Genomic DNA, 18,894 nt, shown 5'->3' with positions numbered 1-18,894 from the left:
GGGGAGACTATCATTTGAAGCACAAGAGCAAGGAGTTCATCATCAACGCACCATTTGTTACTTCTTGGAGAGTGGTATCTCATAGATTGGCTAGGTGTCACTTGGGAGCCTCCGACAAGATTGTGGAGTTGAACCAAGGAGTTTGTAAGGGCAAGGAGATCGCCTACTTCATGAAGATCTACCGCTAGTGAGGCAAGTCCTTTGTGGGCGACGGCCATGGTGGGATAGACAAGGTTGCTTCTTCATGGACCCTTCGTGGGTGGAGTCCTCCATGTACTCGCGCAACCGTTACCCTTCGTGGGTTGAAGTTTCCATCAACGTGGATGTACGATAGCACCACCTATCGGAACCACGCGAAAAACATCCGTGTCTCCAATTGCGTTTGAATCCTCCAAACCCTTCCCCTTACTTTCTTGCAAGTTGCATGCTTTAATTTCCGCTGCCTATATACTCTTTGCATGCTTGCTTGAATTGTGTGATGATTACTTGACTTGTCCTAATATAGCTAAAATCTGCCAAACTCTAAAATTGAGAAAATGTTAAGTTTTTTAATTGGTCAAGTAGTCTAATCACCCCCCTCTAGACATACTTCATGGTCCTACATGAGACGACGGAGGATGCCGGCGGCGGAGTACAACGTGCGCATGCGGTGCACGTTGTGGGTCTGCTAGACCGGTTGGTGCTCCCGGCTAGCCGGCGGACGGTTTGGTGAGGCCACCGGATTACTTGGTGTGTGTTGGCGCGAGGTCAAGGCACATTATCAAGGTCGTAGGGAGGGTGACAGTGTTTGCGTGTAAGGTAGCTTTGGGTGGATTCATGTATTTATTTTGTAAGACTGTTGAATAATATAATAAAGATGGTTGTGTGCATCGCTTGATGTAGAGACCGGGGATTATCCTTCTTTTCGGAAAAAAGTACTAAGATTGCGTACCTCAATCGTGTGTCCCAAAATCCTTCGAATCTGAACGCGCGGGATGTGCACCATTGATGATCAAAATTGATCACTGGACACCTCAAGCGCTCATATAAGGGCCCAGCGTGTGGATCCACCGAGCATATCAGGATGACACTCCAAGCCAGCGAACCACAGTTTCTACGATTGCAAGTCATCCAATCCTAATCAACAAAGGGACCGCAACCCCGAGTAATGCTAGAGTCACGGGCAAGGTTTTATGAAGTCCACGGATTGATCTTAGCTGGCCTTTGCTAATTTGATTAGGGAGGATGGAGGGGCCCATACCCCTGAAAATCAAGGGGAGGGGGGGGGGGGGGGGAGTTAATTTATGTGAAGAGAGCCCATAAAGGTCCGTTGTTTGTCCGTTGACGTAGGATTATCGCCGCAACCCCCCATCCAAGAGTGTCGGGTCAGGTCACACTGCACCGAAAAATCCGGACAAAAACTCTGATGGACTAGTTATTCATCCACATTGATAGTTTGATACTTGCCCGGATGAATGACAAACACAATGCTTCACATCAGAAACGACACTGGTACATGCATGTAAAATGGAGTAACAATTTCACTAACATCAATTATATGCAGAAGCTCGTCTCAAGAAATTCACCGATGCCAAAGGTCGAATACTACATCCAATACTCCATAGCATAGCTTGTTCATCCACACGCAATACTGTATATCCCGACGAGATGGCCACAACCCAGGCTAATTATTTGACCCGCATTACCCGAATAACTAGTACTAGTCGATGAGTGCTGGGGGATCTATCCAGTTAACAAAAAGTACACTACTAGATCAATTCCCTGCTGCGAGTGAGGTGACCTGATTGGAAGGATAATAAGTTTGAATGTGCAATTGGATGTACATAAATACTCCCTCCGGTTCTTTTTAATTCGCATATACTAAGATTTGTCTGAAGTCAAGCATCGTAAAGTTCGACCAACTTTATAGAAAAAAATACCAACACTCACAATGTGAAATCAATACCAATAGATGCGTCATGACTTAAAGTTTCATAATGTATAACTTTAGCATGGTAGATGTTAATATTTTTTCATATAAATACGGGCAAACTTTGTGAAGTTTGATTGCAGACAATTCTTATATGCAGAATAAAAATGACTGGAGGGAGTATAAGTGGAGTGAAGCTCAACACACACACTCCTTGGCATCGAGTGCTCTCAACTAGTAGTGCAACTTCTAGTAGCATATACGCATCTAATGTAGGCCGCGTGCTTTTACGCTAGCTAGTAACTAATGCCAGCTATCCATCGACCATTCCATTTGCGGTAACTAGCTCCCCCCACACTCACACCAACTCTGACGACTAGTGTGGTTTTCATACAACATTTTGATCATGGTCAACAGATGTACTTCCTTTGAACTAAAACCACGACGAGTAAATCGGAACGGAGGGAGTATATGTTTCTAACTTTCTATTTACCACACCATCTCGTCGGTTTGCAAGATGAGACATATGTAGGATGGGTGCCACTACCGATTTGCCATGATCTTGACTACATGCTTTGTCAGCATATTTTATCTTTATTGAGAATGGAAGGCGGGTTCCAAAGCTCTACACGGTTCGGTTTTATCCTTATCATCTACTGCAAAGGACCATCAACACTAGAAAAAGTGATTATAATTGATGACATTGATACACGTCTCCATGAACTATGTCACCTTAGACCCCTGAAGAAACTAAACCAGTGTTATTCCTACGTGGATCACGTGAGCCGGCTGTTTGCAAAGAAATCACACTTGCTGAGGCTGCAACAAGCAATCGTGGAGTTGCTTTAACTAAGTAAGGCAGCCACTTTTTAGTTACTCCTGAACACACGGAAAATCGACCGATCAGAAGTAGAGAGCTCTCAACCATGAAACATCTTGGCATCCACCAAAGAAAAAAAAGATTCCAGTGGATTTATCCCTCATATGCTCACGGCTATCCATCCACCAAAGCCGACATGGGAAGGAAGGAAAGGCGAGGGGCGGCAACGAAGAAGGGATGAGACTTGCCTGCTCCCCGCACTTGTGCTCATCCGTGCTCCCGTGTACGTGGCTTGATTTGATTGGAACAAAATAAGGCCCGGCCCCATCCTCTTAAAATCAGGGGGGAGATGATTAGATTAGAAAAGAAAAAGGAAAAAAGATAGCCGTACGATAAAGTGGGAGCACGGATGGGAGCATTGGAAGGGAGCAGGCAAGCCGGATCCGCGAAGAAGCAGGGCAGCGCGTGTCGCGCAGCAGTCTGGCCCCGACCAAGTGGACGACAGGATCGAGATCGTGCGGTCACGAGCCGGCAGCTCGTTCTTTTGAAAAGGTGCGCGTGCACTTTTAAGATTTTAGGCTACAAAATTACATCTTTTATTAAGGCCGGGTCAGGTCACTCAGCACCAAAAAAGTCGGGCAAAAACCCCAATGGACTAGTTATTCCGCCACATTGATAGTTGAGCAGTTCTAATATGGTTCCTCTTCCCTCTCATATGAAAAGAGGACGCAGGAGGAACCACGTTAAATTTTGCCTTGATAGTTTGATAATTGCCGGGGTGAATGACAAACCAACAAGAAACGACCCTGTACGTGCATATAAAATGGAACAATTTCACCAACATCAATTATGCAGAAGCTCATCTCAAGAAATTATACCGAAGCTGTAACTGATGTTTGCTCATATGGATATAGATATATATATAGCCAATGGTCGAATACTACATCCAAGACTCCATAGCTGTATCTCGATCAGACGGCCACAACCCAGGCTAATTACATGACCCGCATTACCCAAATAACTAGTACTAGTCGATGAAGTGATGGGAGATCTGTCCAGTTAACGGTAAGTAGACTACTACTCGTAGATCAATTGTCACAGCATAATGCACTCTATACATATTATTCTTTGGAAGCTAGGAGCAGGAGGACCAGCAAGCAGATCATGTCATCCGCCTCGAGGACGACGAAGGCCACGGTCCAGCAGATCTTGAAGAAGAGGTCTCCTGGGTTGGCGAAGTGGTTGAGGAAGACTGCGTACATGCAGTGGCCGGCGATGGTGAGCGCGAGGGCGAGGTAGGCGAGGGCGCAGCGGACCCAGGGACGGCGGCACGGGAGCAGCAGCGCCAGCGCCGCCGCGGCCGCCTGGAGTGTAGCGCAGCACAGCATCCCGATCACTAGGGCGGTCACCTCGGCGGCCTCCGCGTCCGTCGGCTTGTGGCACCGCAGAAAGAAGGAGGCCTGGAGAGGACAAAGCATGGTTCGATCGGAGATTCGAAATGCAGTAGAAGCACAAGTACGGCCTGTAGACTTGTAGTTGTAGTAGTAGTCACCTGGCTGCAGGGGACGTGGAAGTGGTCGAGTGCGTAGGCGATTGCGTAGCCCAATGCGCAGGAGACGACGAGGACGAAGGCCGTGAAGAGCGCCCAAGCGCTGAGCAGCAGGACATGATCCTGGAACAGACGAGCGGCCAAGGTCTTCTTGGCCACGGTCGCACTCGCACTCACAGGCAGCAGCTCGCCGTCCATGGATCCAAGCTTTTTTTGTGGGGAGTCCATGGATCCAGCCAACCTAGCGATCGAGGACGAGGAGATCAGCAGCAACGCAGTGTCAGTACTGAGTACTTAGTTCCCTGGTCTATTTTCCATCACGAAAGAAACGATCGAGACATCACGGCGTAGATCCGACGAGGACAGAGCAAAATGGCCGTCCGGCGGGAACAGAGGGAGGGAGAGGGCCGGACTCACCTTTGCTGGTTGCTTGGTGTGGGAGGTGCTTCCCCTACGCTCGATCCCTAGCTTGGTATGCGAGCGACTGTTGCTGGCCGGCGGGGGGTCGTATCGGAGGGCTATGGTGTTCGCTGTTTAAGTAGCCGAGCCTGCAACGCATCGCCGAGCAACTCGAGCGGGTCGTGTTGGAGCCTGCATGCGAGCGAGGGACAGCGACGGCCCAGCACCCAACGACGTGTCGAGCTCGAGCCTGAGCTGCAAACCCACCGTATCATGCATGATTTCTCATGGCAGTTACGATGGACAAGCGAAGCCGCGGCGAGGTTGCGTCCGCCCAGCCGTAGACCCTATTTGGCAATGCACTGGGATGCTTAATTTCTCTGCAGATGTACCGAAATGTGAGTGGAGCTCCGCGCACATGCACATGCGAGTAAAAAGCTAGGTAGCTCGTTTTGGGGGCACGCTCGGTTTCAACTACGTAGTAGCTACTACCTAGTTTCATTCTAGGAATTTGATTTCTAGTAGCGTACGCATATGTAATCTAAGTGCTTTGTTCATCGCTAACACCCCACTCTAATGACAACCACTGGTGTCTCATCCAACAGTTTGATCAGCTATAGCTAGTTCAACTGTTGGAGTGAATCGTCTGATTTTATTTTTCATCCTTTTTAAGCCTGGATGTTGCAGCAGGTAAAACCTTAACTTTGAATTAGGTTTTCACGGTCATTCATAAGCTTATTTATCACTGCCAAGAATGGAAACTGGGGCTCCGAAGGTCTACATCATTGCTCTTGATCTTGTCATCCACCCAAAAAATGTATCAAAAGAAGAAGAAGAAAGGTGATGGCAATTGATGGCATGCCTCCCCAAGGCATCAAGTGGTGAGGCACCATGTGCTTTTCAACAACGCAATTTTTCAAGGCATTATCTTTAATAAGCTGGATTTCTCTCTCTTCATAATTTTTTATCATGGATGAACGGTGTGGGGCTCCAAAAGATCTATAAAGTACAACTTGATCCTTGTTATCTACTTGAAAAGCATGTAGAAAAAGAGATGACGATTGATGGCATGCAACCACCAAGGCATATGGTGGCGAGAGATCATGTGCCTCGCAACAACGCAAGTTTTCAAGGCATTGATGTCATCCATCCACCAAGGCATAAAGTGGTGAGACATCATGGGTTTTCACAACGCAAATTCTCAATGCATCAACTTGAGCAAGCTCATTTTTTCTCATCATAATTATTATCATGGATGGAAGATGGAGCTCCACAAGGTCTACACAATACATTTGACACTTGTCATCTACTTGAAAAGCGTGTCAAGAGAAGAAGAAAAAAAGTATAAAGTGGTAGCCTCATGTGTATTCCAACAACGCAAGTTCTTAAGGTATGACCTTGAGTGGGCTCAATTACTTCCAGCAGCTCCGACAGCCATAGTAGGCGACCGAAAAAAGCGTCGGCTTCAACCAACCCCGCCGCCGATCTCCTCTTCCCCAGCCCCTCGCCGGCGACCTCCTCCTCCACCTCCACAGCCCTATCCCCCCGCCCCCTCCCCTCCGCCTTCCGGGTCGCATGCGCGTGCGGCCCCAGAGGCCCCCATCCCTCCGCGGCAGAGCTCCAGATCCGTGGCTCCTCGGCCGCTGCCGTCACCAGCGCCGGTGGTGGTGGCGGCGCCCGGCCGTCAAAGGCGGCGGGCAGGGGTGGCGCGCCCCGACACACCTCCTTCGCGCGGGGAGCTGCGTCTAGCGGGCGGCGCGGCGGCTGGCGGCGCGCTGCCTAGGCGCGGGCGGCTTGGTCTGGCGCGGCGTTCTTTTCGCGGGCGGCGCGGGGGCTCGCGGTGCGGTTGGGGGCATTGCAGGGGCACGGCGAGGGCGTTAGCCGGATCCTGGTGAGGAGCGCTACTGGTAGGTGGCTGCAGGAGGAGCGCTAGCAACGGCGGTGGCGGCGGCGTTGGATCGGCCCTGGGGGCGGCGGTGCCGAGATGGCACTGCCAGGAAGGTGTCCTGGCGTGCAGCGGGCTTCCGGCCGCCTCCGTGTGAGGGGATCGCGGGTCGCGGCGATGCACCGGTGGAGATGGCACCGGAGTGAGGTTGGAGGGGCGGGCCAGATCCAATCTGGCGGCACTCTCTCGGTGTCGATGAAGGCCGATGGAGCGGATCTGGCTTTTGCTCCGCTTGGAGGATGTGGTTGCTTCTCGACGGCGATGTTGGTGGAGGTCTGGTTCGTGCTCTCTCGGCAGTGCGGGTGGTGTTGGACCACGGCTACACGGCTTCGGTGGATTTGCTGCGGTGACGGCAGTGCGAGGCTTCAGGAACGGTGCTGCCCGGTACCTTGTCGGGGTGGAGATGCACAACATTATGGATGAAAATCCTGTCCGGTTTTGGCCGGCCGGCGTCGATGGCACCCGCGGGTGTCGTTCCCCTCTCAAGAGGCGACGTCGAGTGTGTCGCCATCTCCCTCGTGCTTGGTGTTGGCAGTTGTCTCCGGGCGAAAGCCTTGGTCCTCTGGAGCGGCATGATGGTGGCGTCTGCGACGTCGTTTCTCTGTTGGGAGCATCGTGCGAGGAGATTGAGCTCCTGTTGGCGCTCCTCCGGTGTTCGTCGTGGCCCTGATCGCTCACCTCCGGCGCTATGTATGGTCGTCGCGGATGAATCCAAAGGAAGCTGGAGTTGCTGTTCTTCGGAGGTGTTCGGCGTCGATCAAGACGCGGCGACGTGTTTCGGTTTTGGGCAGGTTTTTTCGTGTTATAGTTGTGTTGTTGTGTGTGTCTGTCCTGAGGATAGCCGGATGTGGTGTCGTGCTACGCTCGTTGTTCGCAGCGAGTGGTAGATGTCATGTACTAATTTTTTCTCCTTCTATAAAGCTATGGTACGCAATTTGCGTACTCTCGAAAAAAAACCTTGAGTGGGCTCATTTTTCTTTTTTTTTTTCACAACTTTTTCTAATTCCTACCTAGACGCGGACAACAAATCTAAGCCATCTCTGCCGCTTTTCTTTCTCTCTTTAACTACTTTGTCCGGAAGAAACCGACCCCTCCATAGAATTAGCTTCGCACTAAGTGTAACAAATCATATATTTATTTAACAAAATGAGACGGTCACTATTTAATCTATCATGAATGCTTGGACCTCTGGACACATGAAACATGCCGGTATCCAAGAAAAAGAATTCAAGATCCTAGATAAGTAGGGCCTGTTCTGAAACCATCTAGCTTCTCCAAAACTTCCCATATCCAGCTTCTTGGGTCGCTTCTTGCTTTAGGTGGCGAACAAAAAAACGTTCTGGAGCTGCAGCAGCTTCTCCCAGTGCTTGGATGAGCTGGCAGCCCAGCTGGGGCGCGGAAGGCCTGCTGGTTGGCACCTTGGGCTGGCTGAAGGAGCCCATCTCGGGCGGAACTGCAGACATGCGGCGGCTCGGCAGGCTTCACGGCGGCTCTTGGCTCGGCAAGAAGAGAAGGGAAGGGGAAGAAGAGAAGGGGAGCGCGGTCGTCTTGGTGCTGCTCCTGACTCCGAGGTTCTCTCGGGCGTCAATGGCGTCGGGGCTCCGAGCCATGGGGTCGCAGTTCCTTGTAGCAGGCGCGACGGGCGGCGGCGACGGTGGGATCCGGCGGGAAACAACCTTGGATGCCCGGATCTGTAGTCGGGGGCGAGCATCTGGCCGGCGACGGGGGCAGCCGGGCGTGGCGGCGGTAACGGCGGCGGTGAGGGTTCGAGAGGAGGGACGAGGGAGAGGGGAGATGTGACGAGCGGGTGCGTGCGGGATCCAGGGAGGAGGAGCTGATCGAAACGTTTTTCTGGGCGGTGGCATTACGGCCGTAAATAATCCGAACTTCAGATTCACCAAAACGTGGAGCTGGGAATGTCTCGCTTCAGAAAAATGAACTACAGCCCACGGTAGCTTCTTGGATTTCAGCTTCACGGAGCTACGGCGTTCGGGCTCGCTTCAGGCTGGGAATTAGAGAAGTTTGGAGTTGGAGGACTTCAGAACAGGCCCGTAATCCTTCACATGCTCGCATATCATAAGTACGCATGTATAAACGGTATTTTGCTACGCCCAACAGAAAATTTCAAGCGTCAACTCAGGTTCAAGGAATGCATGACATAACAATATCGTCAATATAAGCTTGGCCGCTAAATTGAAGCAGCTTGCACCAAAATTCAGATAGGAATCCATATGCACAAGAATTTGTCAAGAGGAATTTTGGCATAGGGAAACAAGTGAATATTGACTCCTTAAAGGGGACAACAACACTTAAACGGCACGATGCAATGGATCAGATGGTTCGGGGACAATGAGTGAGCTTGGTGGCGACGCTCCGGGCGACCCGCCCGCCGCCTCCGCTGCCGCCGTCCCTACCCCTGCCGCCGCAGCCGCCCCCGTAGGTTTAGACACCATAGCTGCTGCCGGCGTGGGGGCTGCTCTGCCCGCCCCAGGGTTTGGCCGCCGGACCGGCGCTCGCCGGAGTCGCTTCTGTCCTGCAGGTACGCGCCCCATCACTGTCATCCCCCGTCCTGGGTCCATCTTCCATGCCTGTATGCTCTCCACCTTCTCGCGCGGGGTTGCCGTCGACCTCGACGCTCGCCCTGTCCCCTCGGAGCTCGGCACGGTCTGGGTCACCCCGCCGCGTATGGACGCTTGTTTCAACGCGGCTGCGATCTCCTGCCTCATGACCATGTTCTTCTGCGAGGCTCCGGCCAAGCTCTGCGCGGTCGCGACCAGGGGCGGGGTCTTCTCCGTGTCCGTCGCCAGCCCATAGATGGCTCGGGTCGTCATCGCGGCCGGCTCTCCCTCCGGTGCCTCCGTCAAGCTTCTCCTCCACCTTATGGGCGAGGAGGCCCGCCTAGCGGCCGCGCGCTGCCCACCTGCCGCGCCGCGCGTCTTTATTGTTGTAGCCTCCAGCCATACCGCTGGGCGTAGCCTTTCGGCGAGGCCACGCCACGTCCCTCCTCGGTCTCTGCTCCCCCGCCTGCTTGCCGCGCCTGCGCTTGCTTGCGTGTCGGTCCCCGGTTCGTCCGTAACTCCCCCCGCCGGGCACAATCCTGCCCCTCGCTTCCCACCCATCCTGCCCCCGTTGATGGGAGCGACCCTTTGTCCCCGCGACGAGCTGACCGGATGTGTTGACTCCGGATTTGACACTGTAGTGGTGCCTTCAACTCCCGTCGCTGTCCCAACTAACCAGCCTCTCCCCTACCTCCGCGCCCTCTTATCACTAGCCGCGCCTGTAAGTGCATCTAGTGCCCCTTAGTGATTTTGGTGTATTGAAGACTTATAGGTTAATGGACTAATGCGTTTGTGAGTGTACACAGGTCTATAAGTCTATGAGGAGTTTGATATTAACAGAGAAAGTCGACTCCTAAAAATGAATGTCTTCAACTGAAGACTTTGGCTTTCTGAAGACTTTGAAAGTGAAGAAATTGGTATGTCCGTGAAGGCTTGATATTCATGCGAGGAACATGAAGCGTGAGGACTTTTGTTTTTGTAGTTTCATTTTCTCTTTCTTAAGTCATAGGAAACACCGTACTGTTAAAGGGGGTCGAGGTAAAAGTAAGAAAAAGTTTCCAAGTGATGCTCATCTCAAAATCCTACATCTACCTAATCCTTTTGAGTGAAGCCACTGAAAATCTCATGCAGTTCAGTCAATTTCTTCAGTGCCAGAGATGAAGTTCTTCTGTTCTCTGAGGAATTTGTTCTGACTGAGGAGTTAGGAATTCGCCAGTGCGGATTGCCTACAAATGAGGAACATGATAGCCCTGAGGAATTTGAGCTCAAATATCCGACCGTTGTTGTGCTACGCGCCAGCTGTCCCAAAATATATACCCACCTAACAGTCATATCATTGAAGGGCATTTATGTCTTATCATGTCGGGCTGCTCCCTAGGCTATAACTAGCCGCCCCCTACAATCACTAGCTGGTTGGCTGCTCCGAGAGAAACTAACACTAGTCATTGGGAGCATCCCATCCTCCGAGGATTTTGAGCGAAAATCATCAAGTGAGGAAAACCCAAACCCAAACACCTACAAACCCAAAGTGACTGAGCATCACTAAAGAGATTGTTCCTGTGTGAAACCGACGCTTGTTTCCTTTGAAGATGGTGCATCTTCCAGACGGTTAGGCATCATGGTCTAGAGCATCCAAGAGGAAATTGTGGATCACCGAATGACCGAGTTTGTGAAGGTTTGGAAGTCACCTGAAGACTTACCACGAGTGATTGGGCGAGGTCTGTGCGACCTTAGCTCAAGGAGAATACGGTGAGGACTGTGTGTCCTCAGGTTTAAATAACTAGTCGCTTCAACCAGACGTAGAACTGTCGCAGGAGTTAGAACTGGTCTACACAATCACTGTCTTCATCGAGCTACCGATTCTATTTCCTCAACCCTTCCATTTCCTCGGTTACTTACTATTGTACTTGATCGTTACCGTTTGAAGACTTTGACTGAACACTCTCAATTTCCTCAACCTTATTTCTTCAGTCAGTTTGTCTTCGGCCTCTTTATCTTGTGTTTACGCTACTTGTGCTCTGTGTTTGTTTTGCATTTCATCATGACTAGTTAAATACCCGTGTGTTGCTACGGGTGAACAAAAAAACATACTGAAGAACGTTGTTTCAATTCATATAATGACAAATTAATTGTTTCTTCCACTTCTTTCTTCTTGGGCATGGTCATATTTCTTTAACCACACCCTCCTTGCATCATATATTTCTCCCTACCCTTCCCCTCCCTTACTTTTTTTCTCGCCATCGTGTTTGAACCCTCTTCAAAATGTTGTATTTTTATACTTCCTCTGTTTCTAAATATAAGTCTTTTTAGAGATTCCAGTATGGGCTATATAAAGCAAAATCAGTGAATATACACTCTAAAATGCGTCTATATACATCCATATGTAGTTCATATTGAAATCTCTAAAAAAACCTTTTATTTAGGAACGGAGGGAATACACATTATGTTTTTATCGATTCAAAATATAATTTTGGTATCTTTTTTGGCGACCAATAATTAAAATGAAACTTAAGCAATGCCTGTCAAAATTAACAAAAAGGAACCATGAACTATAGTGAGTACAAAAACAAAAGAACAAAAATCTTATTTTCTGAAAAATAGACCCTGTGGAACAACATATACTACTCCCAATCCCAAAGAAAAAAAGGTAACATAAGGGGTATAGTTACTACAAAACACATCTAACCAAACGATTAGATTTAGAAGGTACATTAATTAATTGATTATATAGTATGACATTGAGGTATTTTTTCCAGAAGAGAAGATTACTCTAACTGCATGATTAATTATTATTTGGCTTGCACACTAACAGGTAAGCCTGGGACTCATTTTGTATAAAAAAAATTCTATCTACAATTTTCGAACTTCATCGGGAATTCATAGTGTGCTGATGCTGAATCAATCATTTCACTGAACTATATGCAAGGAACAATAGCTTGATATTGAGAAAGACATGTTTCAATGAAAGGACTTCAAAGAGAGTTAGAAGGCATGTATGATTTAAGCTCTAATTCTCCCCATAGTCCCAACATCATGCATTGACTTCCTGAATATCTTTAGATGCACCCATGTACAAGGTTGGATTAAAAACATGGTGATTACTGCTTGGATACACAATAACTGTACAAATACCATTGTGTAAAGTCAATAAAACAAATTGTATATAAATTTGTAAAGTCAATAAAACAAATTGTATATAGATTCCCATACCAGGATGAACACTATACTCCCCTCAGCTTCACTGCCTATATCAACACAAAAAACAGAGCAACTAAGCTCCTACATTCATTCCAATGACCAGCAACCACGACATGTAAATAAGTTCAATTGTATACAAGGGCTGAATCATGGTCTAAGTAAAGAGAAGAGAAATTATTAATTTTCGAGTGTAGCTAGCGTTAGCTATAACTGTCTTCAACAGTTGAAGACCCTCTTTATTTTCCTACGTAAGTATATATTAAATACAAAATATATATGAGCATTCAGGTTCATGTATTTGACAGCAGTCAACACAAAACAGTCCAGCCTTATTGTTACAATTAGTGGAAACTGAATGAAGATGTACTCAGAAAATCATAATCCGTAAAATGCTCGATGTTGTGAATAGTATACTCTATTTCGTGAAAGAAAACACTGATTCTGCTTTGCACTTATCCCGCCACCAGGGTGACCTAGAATTATTTACTTGTGCTATCCCATAAATAAGCACCAGAGAAACATGTGGGTCTTACTTGGATGTTAGGTGCAAAGCCGTCTTCGTCTCCAGCGTTTGTGGTATCTTGACCTTACCTTTTTCTGTTGTGCTCTGCATATTAAATAGATCAGCATTCCAACTGCATATTCTGAAATAGATCAGCATTTCAACCGCATATTCTGAAGTACATTTACATATCAAACCTCAACTCAATCTGCATGGTCAACAAGGCAGCGCTAGTTGGGAGGATCATGAATTCCTATAAACAAAATATTCGAGAATCATCACATATTATCTACAACATGTTTTCAGAAATCCCACTTTCATGCTTTACAAGCAATATTACCTGCATGGAAGCTTGTTTCCAGTGTGAAAACCTCCATTGATAACATTGAAAGTAGGCACAGGTACATGATACAAACAGAGAATGTACTTGAGTACATCCTGTAATAACTGAACTAATGAGTTGGTCATGTACAGTTTTAAACATTTGTCCGCCATCGTCGTGTTCCTCCCCGTACGACAAGCCATCAGTTGTAGCTGCAATTGTTGTTGCAGAGGCAGGAGGTAGGAGGAGACATGTGCGACAACAGCATCAGGTGGCGCCGGTGATGATGCACAAGCAACTGACCAGGTGGAGGTCCTCCTAGAGTCCCTCGTAGGGAGGGTAAGACACCAGGAGCATGTCGCTGTGTCTGAGTGCACGGAGGAGGCGTTCTAGGGGCGGCGATATGTGTCAGTGTCGGGCAAGGCAATCCGTGCATGGAGTGGGTCTCGATGGCGACAACAACCCGGCGACCAGGTCGTCGCTACCGCTCCTCTCTGCATTCTCTTTGTTAATTTGGCGTTGTACAACCTTATTTCAATTTTGTAGCCAAAGGCTTATGAATCTGCAATGAATGAAAGATGAACTAAATTAGAGCTTTCAGTTGCATCAGGCATGCGATATATACGTACATATATGTCCGTGGTCATGGATCCTAGTTAAACCGATTAGAACTACATAACGGCAATGCTACCTGGACAAGGATCGAACGCTTCATATGGACCCGATTCTAGATCACATCAGTACAAAAGCTCAAGAAAGATTCATATTTCAGTTATGTAAATAATGCCTTTGATCATGACCACCGGCAGAAGAGAAGAGGGGAAGGAGGTGGGGGAGGGGGACTAACCATGCACGATTTGCTTACCGAGGCCATTTCCAGTGATGCAGCAGAGGGGGTCGAGCAGTGGAACATAGTAGCTGTGATTGGAAAACGGTTGAACGCAATCCTCCAGGATCCGAAGACATTCCATGTCTGCCTTCCGGTCGTCCTCGTCGTTGCAGCATCCCTCAAAAGACCCCTTCTTTGCGCCGCCGCCGGCTTATCGGGGGGGGGGGGGGGGGGGGGGGACACAAACCACGCTAGCGCGCCGACGGCCTTCACGGAGGAAGAAGAAGGCTCCTTTGGGGAGGCGATGAGCGCGAGGCAGAGCCATGGAGGAGGATGCGGCCCACCGTGCACATAGAGGCCGCGACAGACTCGGACAGAGATGGAGAAAAGAGAGGAATGCAACATGGAGGCGAGGGGATTGGGGCAGCGTCGATGCGAGGGAGGGAGGATCGGCGGGGGATTGGGGCAGCGTCGATGCGAGGGAGGGTGGGCGAGATGCGAGTGGGAGTCGTGGCCTCATGGGGGCGAGTTGATCGTGCTATTTCTCCCGATTTATTTCTGTTGTTTTTTTAGGTGCGTCAATTTTCCAGTAGCGCGGGACGAGGAGAGTTGGATCGGGAGGACTGGTTGAACCATCACGGCGTTCGATTCTGCTTTAATAGTAGAGATGACTATGTTGTTACTCTGTTATGCTTACACTTGAGTACTTATTCTGCTGCTAGTTGTTCGTGACTTAGGAATTTCCTCACCCTGAAATTCCTCAGTGATGAATTTCTAAAAATCGCCTATTCACCCCCCTCTAGTTGACTTAACGCATTTTTAATTGGTATCAGAGCAAGGTACTCCCTTGTTCTGTGTGATTTTGGTTTAACCCGCCTGGAGTTTTAGTTATGTCCACTGTAGGTATGATCAAGGTCTCTGCTGGGTGTCCTACCTTCGATGGGACAGACTACCCCTACTGGAAGAATAAGACGCGGATGCATCTTGAGGAAATTGACAACGATCTCTGGTACGTTGTGGAGAATGACGTTCCCTCTGTCTCACCTTCCTTGAACGCTGTTGATGTGAAGAGATTCAAACAACTCGACGCTCAAGCGAAACATCATATGTGGCCATCTGAGCAAAGGGCAGTATGGCACAGTGAGTGCTTTGGAAACATCTAAGCTTATCTAGGATAGGCTGTCCAAGGTCAACGAAGGAGTCTCAACACAGCGTGACTCTCGAGTTGACGTTCTTCACAATCTCTTCAACCGCTTGAAGCGACTCGACAATGAAAATGTTCAGCAAATCTTCGACCGCCTCACTGATATCTCAAATGAGCTTCAAGCACTTGGTGCCACTGACATCACCGACCATGAGGTGGTGAAGAAATTGCTGAGATCGCTTGATTCCTCATTCGACACTCTTGCACTGATGATTTAAGAGCGTGGATACTACAAGTCACTTGATCCCGCTGATATCCTCGAGAGGCTAAACACTCATGAGTTCCAACTTGCTGAGAAGAGAGATCTCTATGGACCGGGCTATGGTAGATCACGCGCTTTGAAGGCCAAGGCTATATCTGAATCTTAAGGTGAGGATTCTAGTAGCGGCCTTGGTGATCCTGAAGAACTGAACCAGGAGCTAGCAATACTCGTGAGGAAATTTCAGAAATTCTCAAGGCGTGGTCGCTTTGGTAAATCTTCAAGAAGTGATGACATTAGATCAGATTCCTCATCTCGTGACTACAAGATGAGAACCTGCCATAAATGCAAGAAACCTGGTCACTACATTCAAGATTGTCCTCTGTGGAAAAAGGAATTAAAGAAGAAGAAATACAAGGATTACAGTTCTCATGACTCAAAGAAGAAGAAGAAATATTCAAAGTCCTCATCATCAAAATCCTCGAAGTCTTCATCTCACAAGAAGAGCAGCTCCAAAAAGGATCGGACATTCGTTGGCAAGGAAATGGACTCTAAAGCTGAATCTGAGGAAAATGAGGAAGAGGAGGAATATGAAGAGTCAGACTCTAGTGTGGCGAGCCTAGCCCTTGCTAATGCGTTCGTCAGCAAGTCCATCTTCAACTTTGAGGAGAATGGCTTCCCCAACACTGCTGACGTCGGCAATGATGTCTACGCTCCCACCTATTGCTTCATGGCAAAGGGTGCCAAGGTACTCAAATGCCCCTTGTCGGTGTCAAAACCGGCGGATCTCGGGTAGGGGGTCCCGAACTGTGCGTCTAGGCGGATGGTAACAGGAGACGAGGGACACGATGTTTTACCCAGGTTCGGGCCCTCTTGATGGAGGTAAAACCCTACGTCCTGCTTGATTAATATTGATGATATGGTATTACAAGAGTGGATCTACCACGAGATCAAGGAGGCTAAACCCTAGAAGCTAGCCTATGGTATGATTGTTGTAATGGATGTTATGTCCTACGGACTAAAGCCCTCCGGTTTATATAGACACCGGAGAGGGCTAGGGTTACATAGAGTCGTTTATAATGGTAGGAGATCTACATATCCGTATTGCCAAGCTTGCCTTCCACGCCAAGGAAAGTCCCATCCGGACACGGGACGGAGTCTTCAATCTTGCATCTTCATAGTCTTGGAGTCCGGCGGACGATGATAGTCCGGCTGTCCGGACACCCCCTAGTCCAGGACTCCCTCAGTAGCCCCTGAACCTGGCTTCAATGACGATGAGTCCGGCGTGCATAATGTTCGGCATTGCAAGGCGGGTTCCTCCTCCAATAATCCATAGAAGATTGTGAACACCAAGATAGTGTCCGGCTCTGCAAAATAAATTCCACATTCCACCGTAGAGAGAATAAAATGTACACAAGTTCAATCTGCTGACGTACTCCGTGGCATGACGTCACGCCACTACCAAGCCTTTACTTGAATCGTTTTTTATTATACCACCTCAGCGCGTTTAGCGAAGCGGTTTCCTTGGCACGTCTTGTCGAAGCAGAGATCGTGTTCCCCTTATTCCGGGATTCTCATCAATACGGACGTGGGTAACCCAACCGCGCCATTGATGGTGGCGCTTGGGAGATAAGCGAGTTTTACCAGGCTAGTGGGGACGCATAGTCTTCGTCCGCCTATATATAAGGGATAAGGATTCACCTTTTCACCTACGCCTTCTTCCTCCTTTGCTTATCCATCTCCGCGCACTCGAGCTCCAGCGCCCAAGTTCGCGCATCTCGTCTCAACCTTCTCCGACCATGTCCGGAGCGGGAGGCAAGTGGTTGGCCTCCACCGTTAAGGAGGAGCACATCACAAAGCTGCGCAGCGCCGGATACCTTTCCGGCGACATCGCGCACCGGCTGCCCGACGAGGGGCAGCTCATCCCCACCCCCAGGCCCCATGAGAGGGTCGTTTTCCTTCCCCACTTCCTCCGCGGACTGGGCTTTCCACTTCACCCCTTTGTCCGGGGGCTCATGTTCTACTACGGCCTGGATTTCCATGATCTGGCGCCGAACTTCATCCTCAACATCTCGGCGTTTATCGTCGTGTGCGAGGCCTTCCTCTGCATCCAGCCCCACTTTGGCTTGTGGCTCAAGACCTTCAATGTCAAGCCGAAGGTAGTGAAGGGCACTCAAGCGGAGTGCGGAGGCGCCATGTTGGGCAAGATGCCCAACGTCCTTTGGTTCGAAGGGGCCTTCGTGGAATCCGTCAAGGGGTGGCAGTCGGGGTGGTTCTATATCACCGAGCCGCGCGACCCTACGTGGGCGGCGGCCCCCGAGTTCAGATCTGGTATCCCTACGCAGCTCACCTCCTGGAAAGAGAAGGGCTTGCTATGGGGTAATTCGAAGGAGCTGACGGGACTCCAAGCCCGTATCCAGAAGCTGGTGAACAAGAAGCTCAGGCTGGTTAACGTGGTCCAAGTCATGCTCGTCCGCCGGATTCTCCCATGCCAAGAACGGGCATTCAATCTGTGAGAGTTTGATCCGGAACAGCACCAGGCGTTGAGCGGGCTCTTCGACACGACGTACGAAGGCGCCTAGAGGGTGCTGTTTAAGGGCGCCGAAGCCCCCGCATCCGCGACGGAAGATCGCGGATTTCACTCGCAGCGTCCAGCTGACGAGGTAAGTGATTCTACCCCTTTACGGGACACTTGTTGTTAATAGTTCGACCCTAAGCGGGTTTCAATCTCCCTTTTCCTTTGACAGGACTGGATGAAGAAGGCCGAGCAGCTCATCTGCCCGGCTCCCATGCCAGAAAACCCAGTAGACGCCCGTCTAGCGGGGCTGCTGGTTCCGGCACCGCATGTGGTGCCGGAGAAGAAGGCCAAGAAGGTGGCCACGGGTACTCGAAAGAGTTCCCGTTTTCAGGTTCCCGACGACTCCGAGGCGGACTCCTCCCCCAAAGATGAGGAGGAGGAAGAAGACTCTCTCCCAGAGGAGGGAGAGAGGAAGAGGAAGGCTTCCCCAACAGGGGAGGCCGAAGGTTCCAAGAGGGGAAGAACTATTCCCCCGAACAGCTCAGCCAACACCAACGTTGGCGGCGAAGAGTGGCCTTCAAGGGCCAGGCCTCCGGCGAGATCGTAAGTATCCGGATTCCTGAATGATTTGTAATTTCTCTTTTGTGTCACATAGTGTCCTTCTAATGCCGCATACTGCCTGCAGTCCGGCCGATGATGATCTCCCCGCTTTATCGAGCGGGTCGTTGGCTCCGTCGGATGTGGATTCCATCCCGACTGCCTCCACCCCTCGCGCCGATGAGGACGCCGAGGTGGGATCCCAGAAAGGGACCCATCAGGAGGAGGCTCCGGAGGCGCCGCAAGGCAGCCTCCCGGACTTTGCACCAGACTCCACACCGGAACCCGCAGTGGTTCCGGAGTCCGGCAAGTGGCCCCTTCGCAAGAAGGGCAAGACCGTGACGC

At 49.8% G+C, this 18,894-nt stretch overlaps 1 protein-coding gene across 1 annotated transcript; it reads right to left on the bottom strand.

Annotated features, from left to right (window-relative positions):
• Positions 1 to 3,536: 3,536 nt before the first annotated feature.
• On the bottom strand, positions 3,537 to 4,933 carry LOC123134330 (uncharacterized). The gene is made up of 3 exons (XM_044553600.1): positions 4,696 to 4,933; positions 4,282 to 4,519; positions 3,537 to 4,189 (listed from the first exon to the last, which is right to left on the bottom strand). The coding sequence occupies exons 2-3, from the start codon at positions 4,504 to 4,506 to the stop codon at positions 3,851 to 3,853; spliced, it is 564 nt and encodes a 187-aa protein (XP_044409535.1). The 5' UTR covers positions 4,507 to 4,519; positions 4,696 to 4,933; the 3' UTR covers positions 3,537 to 3,850.
• Between the last annotated feature and the right edge of the window lie 13,961 nt (positions 4,934 to 18,894).

This window comes from Triticum aestivum, chromosome 6B, assembly GCF_018294505.1.
Source record: "Triticum aestivum cultivar Chinese Spring chromosome 6B, IWGSC CS RefSeq v2.1, whole genome shotgun sequence".
NCBI classification, from domain to species: domain Eukaryota; kingdom Viridiplantae; phylum Streptophyta; class Magnoliopsida; order Poales; family Poaceae; genus Triticum; species Triticum aestivum.
The sequence above is the reverse complement of the archived record's forward strand: the minus strand, read 5'-3'. Positions and strand labels throughout refer to the sequence as shown.

What these genes read in the sequence shown, in the direction of transcription:
- LOC123134330 (XM_044553600.1), bottom strand. Translation starts at nt 4,506, where the DNA reads ATGGACTCCCCACAAAAAAAGCTTGGATCCATGGACGGCGAGCTGCTG. An exon ending in TCCACGTCCCCTGCAGCCAG is followed by an intron (nt 4,190 to 4,281) that starts GTGACTACTACT and finishes TGTCCTCTCCAG; the next exon opens with GCCTCCTTCTTTCTGCGGTG.